This window comes from Athene cunicularia, assembly GCF_003259725.1.
Source record: "Athene cunicularia isolate RWA chromosome 9 unlocalized genomic scaffold, athCun1 chr9_part2, whole genome shotgun sequence".
Taxonomy (NCBI): Eukaryota; Metazoa; Chordata; class Aves; order Strigiformes; family Strigidae; genus Athene; species Athene cunicularia.
In genome coordinates this window covers 859,248-879,082 of record NW_020799111.1, presented here as the reverse complement: position 1 = coordinate 879,082, position 19,835 = coordinate 859,248, and the positions used below count along the sequence as shown (strand labels likewise).

Below are 19,835 nucleotides of genomic sequence, written 5' to 3'. Positions count from 1 at the left end.
AAGGTCGGGCCCGGCGCTCCGTGCCTCGGCCTGCCCCGGGGCGGAGGGAGCGCCTTGCCTTTGCCGCACGAGGCAAGGGCCGAGGGTGGCTGCAGTGGCCTAAGAGCCCCGGGGGTCCGGGAGGGTATTGCCCCTTCCCAGCTCAGCACTGGGACCTTGGTTTGAGACACAAGCGCCTCGAGATGTTTGGCCATGTATAGGTGCTGTGGCTGGTTTTGGGGCCCTCGGATCAAGCAAGACATCTGTGAACGACAGCGAACTGATCAGAGAGGGACCTGGGGGGTGACAGACAGCCGGCTAAACAGGAGCCAGCAGTGTGCCCAGGGGGCCGAGGAGGCCAATGGCATCCTGGCTTGTATCAGCACTGGTGTGGCCAGCAGGGACAGGGAAGGGATCTGAGCCCTGTGCTCGGCACTGGTGAGGCCGCCCCTCAACGAGTGGGTTCAGTTTTGGGCCCCTCACCCTAAAAAGGCCATTGAATGACTCGAGTGTGTCCAGAGATGGGCAACGGAGCTGGGGCAGGGTCTGGAGCACAGGTCTGATGGGGAGCGGCTGAGGGAACTGGGGGGTTTAGTCTGGAGAAGAGGAGGCTGAGGGGAGACCTCCTGGCCCTCTGCAACTCCCTGCCAGGAGGGGGCAGAGAGGGGGGATGAGTCTCTTGGGCCAAGGAATGAGTTCCCAGAATTCATTTACATAGTCCGAGCATGTGTAGTGGGAATAGGGTGAGGGACTTCAGTGGTGGAGGGAAGATGTAGCAGTCTTCACAGTGTTCGCTAGTGACCCTCTTTCCGGAGAGTGCGCTGTGAAGTAAAGTCCAGGCGCCTCCCTCCTAAATCAGCAGAATCATCCTCCCTATAACAGGGTCTCTGTGTCTCTTTGTTCGAGCCCCCCTTATCTCATTCTAGGAGTTGCCCAAGTGCCCACTGAAGGCCTTGAGTCTGCTCTCAGTGATTTACATCAGGAGCCTAACGAGTGTTTCAATCTTACCTAAATAGACAGAGGGACCTAAGGAAACAGTTGAGGAGTCAGGAGTCCTTGAGAAACAAATGAGGCAAAACACAAGCAAAGCTTTCATACATCACAGTTTAGTCTTAATAATTGTCAGAAATTCCTTTGTTTGAGCCCTTTCATTCCTTTTCAGAGCTCAAAAGAGAGCCACCAAGGTGTTCAGGGGGCTGGAGCCTCACCCTGTGCGGTGAGGCTGAGGGACCAGGACCTGTTGAGCCTGGAGAAGAGGTGGCCACATTTGTACCATGCACCAGGAGGACGGAGCCACGCTGTACACTGTGGTGCAGGATGAGGAGCAATGGGAATACACTGAAACAAGAGAGGTTCAGAGTGGGTATGGGAGGAACTTCTGCCCTTTGCCCTTCCAGGGAGCCAGCACTGAGGCTGGGGGCAGCTGTCCCCCGGCAGCAGTTTGGCCCAGAGGATGGACGGGGCCATCGATGTCCCCCTGGACAGCAGGTTCCGGAGTCACCCCCATGTACTGGCCAGAATGTGTTTGGGGCAGCGACAGGCCTGGTGCTCCTGAAAGGGGTGCAGCCCTGGGCTTTAGAGGACCAAGTCTGCAGGGCAGGCCAGGTTTGCAGCAGCCATCCTTTGTAGTAATCTGGGAGAAGGGCTGCAAATGGGTAGAAAGCAGGGGGCCATTATGGAGAAAATCTGTTTTGCAGTCCAGCAGTGGGGCTCAGCTGCAGTCAGTGCGTCCTTCCCCAACTTGAACCAGTGGCCCCTGGGATCCCTGCTGTGTCTTTGGCCTTGTAATTTGGCTTTGATGTAGGTGCTTGTAGGCCCTTTCTAGCCTGATATGGCTTTTGGAAGGTCTGACTGCAGAGGAGACCACCAATCTCCTTAATACTTAAATAGCAGTGAGAGCTTTTGCTTCCTCTGCTTTCTAGAAAGAACTGAGAGCACCCGGGACCCTGCAGAGTGGGAGAGCTGTGTGCTTAAGGTACAGCATCCTTGGGGGAGTGTCATAATCAGCCTTTGAGGACTGTCAAGCAGTGGGACAGGTTTCCCAGGGAGATTGTGGAGTCATCATCCTTGGAGGTTCTCAGTGCCTGACTGGGTCAAGCCCTGAGCAACCCAGTTGACCCCTTTCTTTGATCAGGAGGTTGAACTGGAGACTCTTGGAGGTCCCTTCCCACTTGAGTTACTCTGTGATCCTCTAGTCAGGTTCCTTTTTTCCATGCCTCCTACTTATGGGATACCTGATAAGGAGTATTGATGATGCAGCTTTTCTTGGGGAAAGTTTTCAAACTGTAGCCATAGTTACATGTAGAAGCAGGCTCTTAGAGGCACTGTATCTCTTTCTTTGCCAGTTTTAAAGAACAGGTTAAAAAAGCCATCTGTCCAGTATACGTCATCCTGCATAAATGTGAGGGACTAAATTTCATTGCTTCCCATCACACTCTCTGTTTCTGTCTTCCAAGCTGATCATCAGTCAGGCTAGTGGTCTTCTCACAACATATACCCTATGCATCAAAAAAGCATCACTGTGAGCCCATCAAAATATTCATTCCCTCAAAGCCAGAAGCTCTCAGCATCTTTCTGCCCTCAGCAGCTCTTCCATGCCTGCCTTGATAACAGGGTTGGGACCTGTCGGATTACCCCAGCTCTGTTGCTCTGAAGCAGAGAACCTCAGCAGACTATTTTGTTTTGCCTTTTCATTTTCACCATGGATCAGAGTCAGGCTGTTGCCTGTACAATTGTTTCTCATCAAATACAAGGACACATAGGATGTATCAAGTTAGGTCAGTTCTTTAAACTGTCAGCAATGATTTAGTGAGGAACTTCTAATCAGAAGCTACTGTCCTTTAAGAAGACCCTGAAATATGGAAGCTTGTTAAAATTGTATACCGTAAATCAGCTTAATTAGAGATTACAGTGTCCTTTGGAGGAACTATCCTTGTTATAATAGTAAAAATCACACTCCCTGCTCTGACGACCCTAGCCCAAATAAAAACCCTCACCCTCTGAGTTTATGCAGAAAAACTAAAACACACTGTAACTTTAAATCAAGACAAGGAATGTTACTAACCAATGAGGGATAAAGTGGATAAAGTGATAGTAAACTAACCAATGGTCATTACAGTAAATGTGTATTTGTGTAGTCTGAAGCATATAAATACCTTATTTATCGTGTGGTGGGCTGGCTTTGTGGAACTACCACCTAGCACCCCTCTGTGCAACTATGGAATAAACTGGTATCTTGGCTCTGTGTGTAAGACTGGCTTTTTCACACCAGGTAACAAACATTGCTTGAGGGACAAGGCTGCCCACCTATATGTTTGTTTTCAGGTCAGCAGCATGTTGCACAAACTACCAAAACCCACATGTTTCTAAGTAAGTCCTAGATTTTTTTCAGAGAGGAATTCTTAAGCCTGGACTCTCCCCATCACTACACTTTTATGTGTTTTAAGAGTACTGCCTGCTGGAAATGAATCTGATCCAGATCAGATTTCTATTCACACCTTCCATCTTATAAGAGCTGTATTTTTTTGGTTTATTTTGTTTTCTTTCCTTCTCGGCTCTTCAGCTTCCCTGATAAAAACACTCTCCCTGTGTCCCAACCACACTTGGGCAACTGTCATCTGCCTGGGAGATAATGGAATAATCTCGGTGAAGCAAAAGCACAGAGATTACAAACCATCTGTTAATTAGACTCTAGGGCATATTTAATCCATTTTGCTTTGGCATATGTTGAAACAAATTTCTCTAATGGGCAGCAGTACCCTTAAGTGACAATAGCCATGTTGGGATCTGACACTGCCCTACAGCGAGAGGTACTGAGGAATGGGCTTAAGCACTGTTTTGAAAAATCTCAGGACGCCTGCTTAGATTTGAGATTTTATTTCTTGCTGTGATGGCATCAGAGAATGGTAAAGTCCCAAACAGCCACTTTCAGAGTGATGAGGAAGGGCAGAGAAAGCAGTGAAGGCAGAGGGCCCTCTGTGTGTCGGTGTTCGGCGCTGAGGGCGTGAGAGGAGTCATGGCTTGAAGCTTCCTCCCCTTCCAGCAAGGGGCCTCCCCGGCTTGCTACTTGTCCTCAAGGAAGGTGCACACCTGGAGGAGATCTGAAGAGGGAAAGAACAGGGAAAAATTCAGATCCTGCCTTTAAACACTCCCATCCCACCAGCACACACCCAGCCATGCCAACAACGTCATCACGTGGAAAATATATTCAGTGTGCCACAAAAAAATGAGCATTAACCACAGATCACACTGAACACACACTGATGGGACAGGGGGGGTTTCTTTCTGCCATTTCTCAATGTGCATATTTTCTAAAGGTGAGTAAAAATCTTTGATTCCTGTTGATGCCAGAGCAGCAGACTTCAAGCCTGTTCTTAGTTCATCCAAGGAACTCTGAGAAAAGTATACTGGCATCTTCATCAGCTATCCTTATTTTGCTTTGAAAAATTAAATGGACAGCTACAGAAGACTGTCCATGCCTGTGAGGCTAAAAACTTCAATTTGTGGACTTCTTTCTGGGGCTGTTACAGTTACCTGAAGGATTGCAGGTATTGAGGCTAGCCACTGAAGCATAGTATTCCTCTCCCAGGAATTCCTTGTATGTTATTCCACTGCGGAGTTTGACCAGACACTTGGTCAAGTCTTTAAACAGAAGGTCCTTGGTTTCAGACTCAAACATCTTGAACTTGTCTTTCTCAACTCCTTTTGTTCCAAACAGTTTCTGAAATAAAGGCATGAAGAGGTAAGTGTATGTAAAAAGTAGAAAACTAGTGGGATTCAGCTAGTACAAGCCTAGCTCTTAGTCTTAGTTCTTCACCATCATCCTGGGGAGCCCACAGCCAAGCTCCAGAGATTTAGGATTGAATCTTCTGTCCATGTGCTGTGTAGGCACAGTTGTGGCACAAATGTCAAAACATTTTTTTTTCCATTTTGACGTGTCACTACATGCAGAACCCATCGGCAGATGCTGCCAGCAGGTCCTATGTCTTAGCCATGAGTTGAAAGCAAAAGGAGCTGAACTCCCAAGTGCTTCTCAGCAGACTCTGACGGTGGAGCAAATATTAACATTTTCAGTGTAAAATCAGAGCTGGTTTAACCTGGTTACATTTACACCAGCAGATGGAAGACTGTGCATTTGCAGGGAGGCTGCTGTCTTCTTGGGGCTGTGCCTGACCCAGCTGGGTTAGAGACCAGGCACCCCAGAGATGTTACCTAAAGGTGTATTTGCTAAGGTGGAAGAGGAAAAAAATGCAAATTGAAAGGGATGGAGGAAGGGGAGGCTAAGGGACAAGGCTGTTACCTCATGTCAGTAACTTAAAACTTTCTGCTTTGCACTGACTCAAGGAAACTCAGAGCATCGCCTCCACAGTGAGGACAGGCTGAGAGAGTTGGGGCTGTTTAGCCTGGAGAAGAGAAGGCACCAGGGAGACCTTAGGGCGGCCTCCCAGTACTTAAAAGGGCTATAGGAAAGCTGGGGAGGGACTCTTGATGTAGGTGTAGGGATAGGATGAGGGGTAACAGTTTTAAACTGACAGAGGACAGATTTAGATTAGATATCAGGAAGAAATTCTTCCCTGTGAGGGTGGTGAGGCCCTGGCACAGGTTGCCCGGAGAAGCTGTGGCTGCCCCCTCCCTGGCAGGGTTCAAGGCCAGGTTGGACGGGGCTTTGGGCAACCTGGGCTAGTGGAAGGTGGCCTTGCCCAGGGCAGGGGGGGTTGGGAATAGGTGAGCTTTAAGGTACCTTTCAACCCAAACCATGCTATGATTCTAGGGTCATTACTCTAAAACTGCGAACATCCCACATAAAACAACCCCAGAGCATTTATTCCACTGTCAGTACTACTAACCTCTTGTTTCTCCAGCAGCTCACGGACTTTTTTTGCTTTCTCAGGTCGTGCGATCACAGCATGGGTAGGAACTTTGGCCAAGTGGCATCTCTGGTAATCCATGACATTTGCCCGTCGCCCATCAGTGCACAGCAACTCAAATTGGTCCATTTTCAGATTTTTGGCCCAGTCTTCTTTATTTTTGCCTTTAAAAATAATTGGTTTGGAGATTCAGAGATCTTGTACAGAGAAGAACATCAGCCTCACAACATCTAACATTTGTCCCTGCCTGCATGTGCACTAGCACTGGGAGACTTGGCTTGTTCAAAGGAGGCTGTAAGTAAAACTCTGAGAAGTCAGTGGGATGAGTCAGACTCTCAGAGCAGGCTGGGGAATTTAGTTACATCTCCTTCCTTGCATTTTTTCCCAAATGCCTGGGAAAACTTCAGCTGCTGCTTTGAGAAATGTGAACTGAACTTTTATTTTTCATGCAAGCGGGGAGCTAGAGCGCTGCCCAAAGGTGTTGAGGCAGGAGTCTGTGGTTAAGGGATCACCTGAATAATTCTGCAGCTGAAATTAAATGGTAGTTAGCAGGGAAGTCTCTGCAGAAATGTCAGGGAAGAGCCATCTTGGGCAGATAGCACATGCTAATGTTTGAATCCTGCCTCTCCTGTGGGAGGAGTGAGATTGACAGGACAAGCAGGTAAAGCTTGCTATTACCTTCTGCACTGGGAACAAAAATAATGCAGAGAGGGGAAGGCAGCCCCGCCAAGACCCGTGCAACACAATAAATACGTACCATCAATGTTTTCCTGGATGATTGAATGCTTAATAAAGGCCACATTCCCCTGCTCGACCAGACACCTGGGAGGTACAAAAAAAGGCAAGTTATGTGGGTGCTTGAATCCTGGCCCTTTCCTGCAGAGCTGAACCTGACTTATGTCTTATTTTGTAAAATTAATCTCACAGCCAGGTGTAGGACCCCTGCCGTGAATATTTTAAGGATATCTGAAACAGAGTCTTTTAACACATTCTTGAAAAAAATGTGCATCCTTCTCACATGGTAAATAGCCAATTTATTTTACTGCTGGAAAGAAGTAGTTTGGCCAAGTTCAGCATTTATTTTGCTTTCTGCAATACCTGCCTGCACATGTCAATACCTTTGTAAAAACACTAACTTGCACCAAAAGGACTGCAAAACCTGAAGGAGGGTCTCTTTGCTATTAGATGTAAATGAAACAAGATTCTTTCTCGTTTTAAATACATGCCTAATATAAATTACTTAGTCTTGAGCTGATACTGGGTGGGTACAGAGGAGATGGCATTGGGGCCATACCAGGTAGAGGAGATGGCATTGGGGCTGACATCTGGTCTCTGCACTTCTTAGGGGACGGCTCTTTTTAACTAAGGCAAGCAGCATTTTTAACAGGGAGTGTCTAGTGGCAGCATTGTTTGTGGGTCCCCATCTTTTAACCCTCCTTATTTGTGTTAGAAGTGTAGCATTGCTGCTATTTGAGGAGGTCTGGCCAATACATTTGTGTCTCTCCAAGTTTTCCTGGAGGCACCAGACCATTAGTTTTACAGAACGGGAACATTTTACATCATTTTACAGGGAGCTGCATAAAGAAAAAAACACATAGTATATGTATAATATTACAGACATACACAGACACACTCCTTCAGCAGTGTAATGGAGAAAAAGAGAAGATCAGCAAATCAGCATCAACACGAAGCTGTACTCTGTATGTGATCTACCTCTGGGATTAGCCCCAGGGTTCTTGAGAGCAGCCTGAGTGTTTCCATCACCTACCTTAAAGCTCCAGTATACCCATAGTATTTCTCACGGCTGTTGGCGACACATTTGTCCTTCGAGACCTCCCCTGAGCCCTTGCAAAGATGGCAGAGGCGGGAGTTAGGAGGAGATCCGGGAGCACAGCCCTCACTGAAGTACTCATCTGAAGGCAGGAATAGGAAAAATTCACTTTCCTGCACTGAAAAGTTAGGTTTTCTTTTAATAATACGTTCTCACACTGAATTTGTACTAGTGGTCACTGGGAAGTGGAAACAGTCTGTGAGAAGGAGCACGATTCAGTGGACAGCAAATGGCACGCATCCGCTTTTCACTGTGAAACTTGTGTCTTGTTATTATTGATAACGAAGCAGGGCCTATGGCTCAATTGCAATAGGCACTGTCTTGGCATAAAAAGAAGAATGATTTTGCTGCAAACCCTTCTCAGCTCACACAGAGCCAGCCCAAACCTCCACAGCCTTTATGGGTCAGCAGAGTTGCATTTGGCAGCAATGCCAGAGCTCTGGGGAAAGAAGGGACAAAGCTCTGGGGAAGGAAGGGCAGGCAGGAGGATGGAGAGGCTGAGTCTAAAACTTACTAACACTAGTATCTTCTTGCGGTTAGAGATTTTCTCTTAATAATTATATGCTTAATTTGCCTTGGTCAATAATATTTCCAAATTAATTTTGTTGGACTGTAATTCTCACCAATTGAAAGTTGGATGTAGAAGTTGATCTTCTGAACAGTCTCTAAAGTCCCACAACCAATGCTGACTTTACCACCTTATCCCTCTAAGTTTCTTGAATGAAGGCGTCTGTGCCCTGTCCTCCCTCCTGAGATTCATAAATCCATCCTTTACCCCCACTTCACGCCCTGCACAAGCACCAGGCCCCCTATACCCGGGGCAGCCTGTATTCCCTTTTGGGAATACCTTTTGGGCTGCTGCAAAGGGAAGGGGTGAGATGTGAAGAGAAAGCAAACCCCTCCCAAAGCAGCTGATTTGCCATATCTTACACTGTCACCAACAGCCCAAAACTTTGCCATATCTTACACAGTCACCAACAGCCCAAAACTTTGCTCAATGAAACCTTAAATAACCTCTTCTCTGTTCTCCAGGTGGAAATCTCTGAGGCACAAGAAACTTTGAAGATCAGATGAAGAATGGGAAAACAGTTTTGTAAGCAGATTCCAAGCTCGAAGAAATGGATACAGAACTCAACTCACCAAAATTGCAGCTCCCTGTTCTATTGTGAATCAAGCCCATGGGGATGTTCCAGCCAGCAGTTCTCCCAACAGCGGTGTGGCACGACTTCTTGCCCTGCAGATTGTTCCATGTGATATCGCCGTCAGTTTTCTTCACAACAGCCACAGCAAAGTAGGATGCTTTCAGAAGATAAAATAGATGAGAATTAAGGACTGACCCGAGGATCCCACCACACTCCCTTAGGAGAGCATTGGCTCCAGTGGGGAAAGGGCATCTGTGAACAGCATGGGAGAAATACTTTGCACTTATAAATGATTTGCCAAGCAGCGAAAACAGAAGAGCCTGCAGATGTGATGCCTCTACTGCCACCATGCTCCTGGGAAATTATTATCCCTGAACACTTCCCCGCCCCCGCAAACTCTGACACTTAGGTATGTGAGAAGGCCAAAGCAAGATATACATGATGATTTCTTATCCCCCTCTGATTTCTTACTCCCTCTTTAGCAAAGGGCAAAAACCTTCCCTCCTCTCCCTCTTTCATTTCTATAAAGGACGATTTCCTAAGGCCACAACCCAGACCCTCTTTTCCTGTTTGCAGCCCTGGCACCATTATGGTGTTACTGTGCCCCAGATAGCAGCAACTAAGCACAGATCTCTGCTACCACTGTGTGCTCTACCTTGATATCTGCCTCCAGACCCAGACTTTCCATCAGACTACTAAATTTGTCTCCTGAATTTTTAATATCCACCTTAGACACAGTGGCTCTTTGTGTGGAGACTGGCCATTTTATTCTCCACCCATGCCATATTTTTCTACTTATATCCATCAGGACTGTTGTCTGTCCCTCTGTTGGCAGTAATTACCTGGTTCTCCTTCTTCTTTGCTGCACTGATCATTTTCTGAGGGAGAGAAAAAGACGATGATATTAGATAAAAGATGCAAATCCAAAATAGGATTGAGCTCCCTCATCAACAGAACAAAGCACAGCCTCCATCTGCTGCTCTGAGCTAAAACAACCAGTTTCACTGAGGCTGGTGCTATAGCACAGGGACATCATGATTAGAACGAAGAAGAGAGGAGCTGGAGGTTGTTGTATTCCTGACGATGCCCACTCTCCCAGGGCTGTTCCACCTTCATGGAAAGACGAGGCATGCAGCAGTGAGCAGAGTTGCCTCAGAGCACCGTGTGTTTTCTGCATGATCCAGCACTGAGTCTGCTTTCTAGACTTCAGAATAAAACCAGTGCTTCTGCACCAGCCCGTTCCCCACCATCTGGACCCAGAGGGGCCACCCAGGATAATGCTTACCTTCATAGTTTTCTCCCATCACTGGCACCAAGCCACACACGCCAGCAGTGTAGACAAAACCTCCATCTAAGCTGATAGCATCTGCTTCGCCTTTCTGCAATGAAAATGGTGCAGTGGTGAAACAACGCTGTAGGTCCCCAGAGAGCACTTTTCAGAAAACAGTTTGTAAAAGAAGTACTTGATGGAAGGGAGAAGAGCTTGGGGCTAAGGGGGCATGAAAGGCCATCCCTTAGCATATGGAGAGACGAGGTCTTGCTGATGCAGAGGAACTTTTGAAATTATCACTCCCATGCGCTTGTACCCACCTCCAGCAGCAGCTCTCCTCACAGGCTCAGGGGTCTGTCTTCCTAGCCTACTTCCCTGACAAACAGAGTTCCTTATCTCACCTGTTCTTTCAAATTTGTGTTTTGTGCTGTCTTCACAGTACTGACCCAACCCTCTGAGCTGCCACTAACATCCTCTGGATTCCCTACGCTATGGAATCTCTCCTCTTCTAAGCAGGCAACTGTTTTGCTTTGCATTTTGCAAAATTTGTATTTTGACTTCCTTTTCCAAATAAAAAGTTACTTCACACCAGAAAATTGATCTTTACTTAGGAAACCTCATAAAAGAACACTGTCCAATAAAATTTTTTGGAAAATGTTGATCAGTGAAAAAGAGGTCAAGTCTTTTCCTCATGATGAGGTTGGTTTCAGTCCACTGGTATTTCTCGCAAAGCTCCCAGAATTTTTTCTTAAAATCTACACCCCCTCCACCCCATCTATTCCCAGGCTGAAAGAAGCAACACCGCTCTCCATCTAAGATATTCACCAGGAAAAGAAAAGAACAAAAAGCCATACCATGATCTTAATAATGCACTTCTCGGCGGATTCTGCCACAGTGCACTCCACCTCCCCATTGCTTGCCACACTCCAGAGGTCACACTTGCTCTTCTCACTCTTGCTTACTGCACACCACCGTGTCTTGTTTTCTCTGCGGTTGGGGTTCAGCTGATCTGTAGAACCGGCAGAGGAAAAACAAGGGTAAGCCTAGAGCCCTGCTGAACAAAAAGGCTACAAACAGGCTAATTCCTGGGTCTGTTGGGTTCAGGCATGAAACCAGCCTGCTGCTGTCCAGTGCAAGGCATTCTTGTCTAATAAGCCCTGGGCTGGTGTGAATAGAAGGGATTATTCATAAGATGAAGGATGCTCAAAAATCAATTTACAGGTCGGAAAGAAAATCTGCGTAACACAAGCCATTCACACAGATTTGTGTTAGCTAAAACACTGCAACCACTAAACCACCATGCGCTAATAGTACTTGGTATTGCTGCCTATAATATATTCCACGTTTCTCCAGAACTCACAGCCCAGACAACCACGAGACAAAGACCAGACCAAGCGGGAAAAATGAAACCTAGTTATGATTCTGTGAACTGGTATTTGAATCTGTTTTGATGCTACGTGAAGTCCATGCACCCTCTGCCATAAATGGCATTGCAGCTGCGCCTACCACAGAGATCTCTGAGCAACTACAAGCTTTAAGTGGGTTTTGGAGGTCATCTGTGGGGTGTTTGACTCTCATAAAGCCAACTAGGACATCAGTACATGCTTGATGAGTCTAGGTGGAAATAAAGGACACTGTTTCCCTCAAGTGGCCAATACTGAACCTGGTGTCCTTCCTCTTACATCCCAGAAATGGCTTTCCTAAACAGCAGTTTTGACCATGCTCAAACTGTGAGCAATTTTTGTTGTTGTAGTCACAGTGAAGGGACAAGAGGTGGAGCATGTGTAAATTTTCCACCTTTGTCGGTGTGGTGATAATGTTATTTTGACTTTGGAATCAACAAATTCCTTTTGTTGATGTAAATGCAGTTTGAGAAGATTGTGTGATTTTAATACTAATACCTTTCACAGGAAATAGTTTGCAGATAATACTGTCTGTGTTTGAAAAAATCATGTTGCTTTTGCCCAGATGTATTTGCTGATCCCATCTCTTCAACGCAGCTCCCACTGACATGGCATTAGTGTTTCAGGTCCTGCCTACCTTTCTGAAGGCTCTGGATGGCACTGTAATACTCAAAACCCAGGTAGAGCTGGGAATCCATCAGTGATGGGATACGCTTCAGCAGTATAGCAGAGTCTTTGAAAAGCAAGTCTTTGAGGCCTGTCTCCTTCTTGCCAGGTGGCCCAAAGAGGTGGAAGCTGCTGGTTGTGCCCACGCCAAATTTTTCCTGCCATGAGCAAAAAATAATCAGCAAATGACTATACCAAAGCTCTTGGAAGGCTGGAGAGAGCAAGCAAAGCCAGAGGACAGAAGAAGGGATGCTGAGGAAGGAAAGGAGAGCTTGACAATACCTGTGCTTTTGAGAGAAAGCTCCAGATGTCATCAACCTTGCTATCATCTCGAGCCACAACGGCATGAGCAGGCACCCTGGCCCAGTGACAGTCTTTGTAGTTGTCCACAGGCTGACGGCTGCCATCCAGACACAGAAGCTCATACTCATCCTTCTCCTCTGGGGCATTTTCTGGAGGAAGGGAGAAACCATGAGTTGTATCATCACAAAAATAGACAAAACAGCCAGTCTGGGGCAGCTTTATAATGAATTTATTTCTCCTGACGCTTGGGGGAGAATTCTTTGCAGAAGAGAGGTTGCACGCACTCCCTTTGCAATGGTAATGTGATCACTGTGGTCATACAAAGGCAATGCAGAAAGGAGAATACGTGTGCCTGTGAAAGAGAGATTATCTCTGCCTCTGTCATAACTAACCCTACAGTAAAAGGATCTATGTGGCAGTAGTGCCTAGACATCCAGACACGTACAAATGGATACAAATAGATTTATGAACACCACACAAATGGATTGAACAGGTCAGGAGCTGCACATGGCCTGTGAAGGCCAGTAGGTAGCCTGTGTCAAGGCTGAAAACAGAGCCCAGGACCGAGATCAAAGATTTACAGAACTCAGGTAGGAAGAGTCCTACAAAGATCTCTGGTCCAATCCCCTGGTCAAAGCAGGGGCAGACCAGGTTGCTCCAGGTGGATCTTGAAAACCTTCAGGGATGGAGAGTGCACAGCTGTCCTGGGCAACCTGTGCCACTAGTGACTGTCCTCAAGTGGAAAAACTTTCCCCTTGTATCTGGTCCAAACCGCTCCTGTTTCAGTTTATGATTATTGTTTCTGATCTTTCCACTGTCCAGCTCCATAAAGATCTAGGATCCACCTTCTTGCTAGGCTACTTGTAGGTACAGGCAGGCTGCTCCTGAGGTCCCCCCAAAGACATCTCTTCTTCAGGTTGATCAAGCCCACACTGTTGAGTATCTCCTCACAGGACAAGTGTCCCTGCACCATGACCATCTTGGTGGCCCTCCATTAAGGTCACTGCAGGTCCTGGGCATGCCAGGCCATCTTCCATGTCTGAGAAGTGCAGAGTAAATTCTTACTGTGGGCTGAATTCCCTCCAAAATCCCTCCCAGAGGGATGGGTGAGCATAATTACCTACACAATTACTCACCCTGTATTTGCTCTGATATCATTGCATCTGGATCTGTGATATGGCACCATCAATAATGCCACTGAACTTAAATCAAGCAGGTTTTTCTTCTTCAAAGGAGAATCTCAGAGAAGAAAAAGTGGGCCCCGCCATAATCATATTTCTCAATAACAAGAGTGAGTCAGCCCACAGTGTGCAAAACATGCTTCTAGATATGAAATCAGAAGAGGTTTAGGGCAAACCTGGAGAGGAATAAAAGCCTGCACAGTGTGGACTAATTGCAGGATGGAGTGGCAGCAAGAGGTTGGACTAGAAAGGAGAGAACCAGGTGATCTTGCAGGCCTACCTTGAACAGTTGTGTGTTTCACAAAAGCCACGTCTCCTTTTCCATCTTTCAGACATCTGCAGGTGGGAGGAACAGAAGAGATGTTAAAAAAACAGACATTGTGGCTCCCTATCTCCTGTTTCAGCAAATTACTTTGCCACAAATTGCAACAGTAGAGCAGTGGTCTTCTCCAAAAAAAGCTACATTTGCAGGGAAGAAAATGTAATGGCAGAGAAATAATGCTCAAGAAGCCCGGTTAGATTTAGCACAATGTTAATGCTGTGTATTCTTAAGTCTGTGCAAAACCATACTACCGAGGTGGCTCCCTCATCTCCCACTAGGTGCCTGCCAATTATTACTAATTGGATCTTTAATTACCAGCACTCCCAGTTGTTCTATAAATTCAGCCACATGAGGACCCCTGATTACAATGCAGCCCTACCTGGTATAATAAAAACTTGCATGTGTCCGGGCTAGAATATTTCCACAAAGCAAGAATAACTTTCACTCACTGAAAAGCTCCGGAGTATCCAGAATAAGGTCCTGTGCGGGAGCATTTGCCTTTGGAGTCCGCCTTGCACTGACGGCACAGTTTTTGTTCAGTGGTGACACCAGGCACGCAGCTGGCAGAGAAAAAATTGGCCACGGCTATGGATGAGAAATAAGCAACAGTTAGTCTAAAATTCACTTTTACAAGGACCTGGAAGGGAGGGGATGGGCAAAGAATATCAATGTCTCAACTGCTCTGCAAGCCACCTCTGGACCTTTGCAGAAGGTTTCATCACTTTTGCTGTACTCCCATCCCTGGCTTAACATCAACACATTTATTTCACATTTCCCACCTTACCTTGCTCGATGGAGGCTGACTCTTTGCCATCCCACTTGATGTCTCCCCGGTGGAGGAGTGTCCCAATTGGGATGTTCCAGCCAGCGGACCTGCCCAGGCCCGTGTGGCAGGAGGTCTTGCCCTGCAAGTTATTTATTGTGAAACCTGTTCCTTTCTTCACGACGGCCACAGCATAGTAGCTGGTTGTGGAGCCTGCAGTGCAGGAAAAAAGCAGGAAAGCAATGAAAAAGCAGGACTCAGGAACTTTTCAAATCCTGCCAAACCCCTAATTTCAGAGGATAAAGTGTTGCACTTCCAAATAATTAGCAACTTTGCTTGAACACTCATGGTCTTCCCATTTTCTTAGGAGTGAGCTACACAGACAATATCGAACCAAAGCTGTTTATTACAACTTGTAATGATAAGTGACCCAAAAATACTACCACATGCAAAATACTTTGCGACAGTATTTTGGACAGAGATCAGATATGTCCATAGTTTTGTAAGGATGATTCAACAAGTCTTTTTGGCAAGTCTTTTCTCAAATGTCGTTGCCCACTGGAGCATACATGTAAGCCTTATGAGACTGAAATTCCACATTTAGTCTTTACAATTAAACCTAGTCCATCACATACTATGTACGAATAAAATGACTGAGTTTTAGGGGTGGTAGAGGCCAGAGCCTTCCATTTAATATCTGTATTTTCTTAGCTACTGGACTGAGAATGACTCTGCTGTGGTGCTTTGATCCTGAATATTGTGTACAAAGAGGCTGAACTCCAGGGCAGAGATCAAGAAACAGAAATACACAGAAAGAAAGAACAGAAATAATGTGGGAGCTCTGCATGGAAAGGATGGCCTTTTCACTGCCAGTTTGTTACCACCACCTGACTTAAAGCTATTCCATAAAAATGTACCTTCACTTTGTTCATGGACCTCAGCAGCAATGGGCTTCAGCTTGTAGGGGGCAAGGCCTGCCTCAAAAACTTGACCACCATCCAAGCTAATGGCATCTGCTTCATTATTCTAAACAACAAAAAGATTTAGGTCAGTAAACAGAGAGCAGGGACACATGAGGGAAATGCTTTCCTGGAGTCTATCCCGGCTCCTTGTGGGTGAGTCCTTCTCTACAGGGGGATCACAGGTAACAACCAATGACTCAAAGGAAACCCCAACCTACTCCAGGCTGCTGCAACATCCTCAGTGCCCATCACAAATATTTGTTACCCACTCACCGAAATGGCTTTTATGCAGTCAAGGTACGTTGTTTTCTGCAGGCAATTCAACACAACACTCTCTTGTTGCATGAGGTCTCTTAGAGTATTGCATTTGTTCTCTTCTGGTATGGATATTGTGCACCATCTGATGCTTGGCTTGGGGGGAGCAGCAAAACACAGAGCTGCAGAAAGAACCAGAAATAAATAGTCTCAGAGAGGTAGAAATGCACTATGTGGAGAGAAAAAGCATCTCTCTGAATACATGAACTCTGCTGCCCTGCAGTCCTGGCCTCGGGTGATGGCCGGGTGCTGGATCTCCCTTGCACATCTCCTAAGTCATGCAGGAAGGTAGTTTCTTTCTTGACTGACATGTGCACCTTCAGGAACGTCTGGGAGGATCATTCCTGTTCCTGAGTAATGGATGTCCTGCACAGCATCGTGATTCAAGCAGCCTGAGCTCACAGCAACACCCACTTCTGTGCAAATAACCCCAGAGGGAGAGCAGCTCTGACCTGGCCAGACTACATTCAGCATGTTGCCACATGTGACCTCCTTGGTGGCTAGATGGTCTGATATATTTAACTGTCTTTTTACATCTCACCTCCTCCACTATACCCAGTAACAGAGATGCCATATCACTGCCACAATCCTTTCTTCTAAGAGTTCCCCAACCAATAAATGCATCTGACTGGCTGCTCTGGGAGACCAGAGCAATGCAAAGGCCTCGGGTGGACCGAGACTCATGCCTCCTTCAGCAGCCTAAACACCAGCGATGCTGGAAACTTGCAGTTAAAGAATGTGCTGCACACTTCACCTTAACTCTGCCCCTTCCTGGCAGGATTGTGCAGACCAAGAGGCACAGCTGACTCCCTCCAAACCCTTGATGGCACATTTCATTCAAACATCTCCAGATTAACCTGTGCCATTTCCATTTTCTCATTCACCTCTGAAATATTCTCTCTTACTTGATTTTTGAGCCAGTGGAGAATTTGGCCATAGGGAGAATCCTTACCCTTAATTCCTACTGCCATTATCTATGTTTTCCAAGTCCTGGCTGCACAAAGCCATGGTCACCTTAATGGAGTGCTGCCAACCATCCTGCCCTGGGCAAAGGCTGGATGGGGACATCCTGAGGGAGTCAGCCTGGCTGCACTGGTGAACACTGGAAAGGCAATGAGACCCCCAAGTGCCACGGCTTCTGCTGCAGGGCTTTGGGGCAACCTCTTGGCTCCTTCTGTGCACGGGAGGAGGAAAGACTCTTCACCGTTAATAAGACATCATTGTGTGCTAGTACTCGGCAAAGGTGCTCAAGGACTTTCCAATGCCAGTGGCACAGGGAGCACTTCCCACCAGAGGACGTTAGTCACCACCACACTTTATAGAGGATCAGAATAGACCTGTTGACTACTCCAAGCAGCTGACCCCTCCTTCCCTTTCCAGGCAGGCATCCCCGGGTTAGGTGTAGATGGAAGCAATCTCCTTGCCATGGCTTCCTGCCCATTGCCTGCTAAAGCTGTGAGCAGAGAGAGAGGATAGAAATAATCATCTCAACCAGAGCCAGCTCTGCAGTGGCACAAGTTAGGCATAAAGTACACAGCATCCCAAGCAAAGAGCAGCCAGACAGCAGCACAGGAGCAGCGGGAGGAGTATGTGAAGTCTTTTGTTATTTAAGCTCTATTTTACTGTCACTGTCTTCAGGTTTATCCTAACACACATGCAGGCAGGTCTTGCTCTAGTTTCTTCCCCCCCTGGCTGAACCTCTGCTCCTCTCCCGGCACAGCAGTTGGTTCGAGGGTGATTTTTCCCTTCGCCTCACAGCAGCAGGATTGCGGTGCCTCTCCTGAGCAGTCCCCTCCCCGGCAGTGGGTGCTGAGCATCCCTCCTCCTTGCCAGGTGGGTGCTCGGCAGCTTGCTGTGGAGAGCTGCAGACCTCCCTCCAGCCTCCGTGGGCTGCCTCAAAGGAAAAGCTGCTGTCATTAAAACGCAAAATACCACCCTTGTCGATGGAGCCACAGCTGCCAAAGCAAGCATCGCTTTACGTCCTTGTTTTTTACTTAACGGCTGGCACGTGCTGCAGCTCTAAACCAGCCTTGTCTAGGGGGAAAACCTGCGGTCCTGGGAGGTTTTGGCTCTTCCTTTCCTCAGAAAATGCTTTCAGCAAACACTTACCCACTATCCCGAAGGACAGCACAGTAGAGAGTACGAGTTTCATACTTGAGTGGGGAGTCAGGTGCTGAGGAGGGGGTGTAGCAGCCTTGGTCACAGACTGTCCCCTCCAAGTCTGTGATGGCTCTGGAGCCGCTTTCTTCCCCTTTTATAGAGGAACAGCCCTGGCTGTGTTTGCAGAAGCAATGACCTAACACTGTTTGTCCTTCCTTGTTTCTCAATAGCTGTTAAATCGCCCCCCTCCCTGGATCAGCCCATTTTTAGGAAGCCTTTCACTTTGGCACTGAACTCCTCCGCAGGCAGGAGTCAGAGCAGGACAAGTTCCTTTTCATTTTACAAGGGGCTTCAGATGGAAAATTCCCAAGTTGTGACATTTGAATTCCGCTGCAGGCTGAAACGCCACAGGAGGGGCTATTTTCTTTGTGCTAGCCACCCCCTGCCTTGCCCAGCATAATCTCAGAAAGTCCCTGCTGGTTTCAGCCCTGAGTTTTGCATGTTTGCCAGTAAACTGCTGCTGTTGTGCCCATCGCCCTTTGGCTTGCAGCACCCTAAATGTCCGCCTGCTCCCTTGTGCTCTCCTGGCAATGGCAATGGGGTCGAAAGGCAGTAAATGTTCCTTACACATGATCTGGCAAGCTTCTTGCACAGACAAAGAAAATCAATGGCAGTGACCAAGCAGCTCGATAAATGCCTACAGCCAGAAGGAAACATCACTCAGCACCTTTGTTAAATTCTTGGGATGAACCCAGGAAGAAATGCTAAGGTTAGCAGTCACCCTCCTCCCCCTTCCTCTGCAAAACCTCTCCATCCAGTTATATTATTTCTGATCTATCTCTCTGCAGCCAGGAGCAGTGGGGCATGGCTAGATTTACGAAGGTCTGCCTTCATGATGCTGTCCCAGGCTCAATGTCCTCATCTTTGCTGCAGGCTACAAGACCAGCTTTGGGCTGACTTGGGCACATGCACAGTAAATGGGAGTCCCTGGACCACATCAGCTAGCCCACAAGCCCTGGTAGCTACCCTAGACAGAAGCTCCTAAGGCTGGTCCAGCCACCACGTCCACCCCACACAAGCTACAGGAGTGCTGTAGGAAGCCCAGTGGCGAGGTCCAGCTCCCAGGCTTGCTCTCAGGAGCATCACCCCCTCTTCATGATCTTCTGCGTTCCCTGCACATGTTCTTCCTCTCCCACAGCCTGCACCCTCCATGGAGCAGTACCATGGGCTTGCCCACAGCAGGCTCCTGTCTTAGGTTGGCTAAAAGCACACTGGGTTGGCTCTTCTCCCTCTTCCCAGAAGGCTCAGGGCAAAGCAACCTGCAGGTTGTGTCTTCTGTGCAAGTGGAAGCCCAGTGTCAGGTCAGGGATATGGCTCCACAAAATGACCCATGGAAGGGGCCTGGAGACCTTCAGGCAATGAGCACCTCCACTGTGGCACCGTGAGCCTGCCCTACCTGTGACTGGTTGCTGGAGGTCCCTACAGACTGAGCGAGAGGCACTCATGGCCATGCTGGTTATTTCAGCATCATCTTTAGCAGTTACTTCAGCATGGTTAGTTCCTATTTCTCATCCGTTCATCCCCTGCTTTCCCAGAAGAGCAGCACTTCTGTCCAGGACATCTCCAAACGCACTGCAACTGGGGGGTACTCGCTCCCACCACAAGCCCCCCTTCCTTTTTAAAAGATCTTCCATCTCTGTTTACACCACAAGCTATGGTCTTCTTCAACTG

The 19,835-nt window shown here is 47.4% G+C and overlaps 2 protein-coding genes across 2 annotated transcripts in view; both read right to left on the bottom strand.

Moving 5' to 3' along the window:
- SRPRB (SRP receptor subunit beta) overlaps positions 1–1,486 on the bottom strand; it is a 10,690-nt gene extending 9,204 nt beyond the window's left edge. Inside the window, exon 1 of the mRNA XM_026855381.1 lies at positions 1,388–1,486. Coding sequence (XP_026711182.1) covers positions 1,388–1,486 — 99 coding nt within the window. The remainder of the gene's footprint in view (positions 1–1,387) is intronic.
- Positions 1,487–3,839: 2,353 nt separating this feature from the next.
- Positions 3,840–18,452, bottom strand: LOC113483690 (ovotransferrin-like). The gene is made up of 17 exons (XM_026855437.1): positions 18,114–18,452; positions 15,963–16,126; positions 15,645–15,753; positions 14,749–14,940; positions 14,414–14,549; positions 13,923–13,978; positions 12,441–12,610; positions 12,130–12,316; positions 10,944–11,098; positions 10,105–10,198; positions 9,662–9,697; positions 8,818–8,976; positions 7,615–7,759; positions 6,604–6,668; positions 5,826–6,010; positions 4,513–4,699; positions 3,840–4,079 (listed from the first exon to the last, which is right to left on the bottom strand). The coding sequence occupies exons 1-17, from the start codon at positions 18,154–18,156 to the stop codon at positions 4,042–4,044; spliced, it is 2,121 nt and encodes a 706-aa protein (XP_026711238.1). The 5' UTR covers positions 18,157–18,452; the 3' UTR covers positions 3,840–4,041.
- Positions 18,453–19,835: the final 1,383 nt, after the last annotated feature.

Coding starts and splice junctions, on each gene's coding strand:
- LOC113483690 (XM_026855437.1), bottom strand. CDS start 18,156: ATGAAACTCGTACTCTCTACTGTGCTGTCCTTCGGGATAGTGG. Junction 8,977..9,661: donor CAAAGAAGAAGGAGAACCAG/GTAATTACTGCC, acceptor ATCTTCTGAAAG/CATCCTACTTTGCTGTGGCT. Junction 4,080..4,512: donor CAATACCTGCAATCCTTCAG/GTAACTGTAACA, acceptor TTCCCTCTTCAG/ATCTCCTCCAGGTGTGCACC.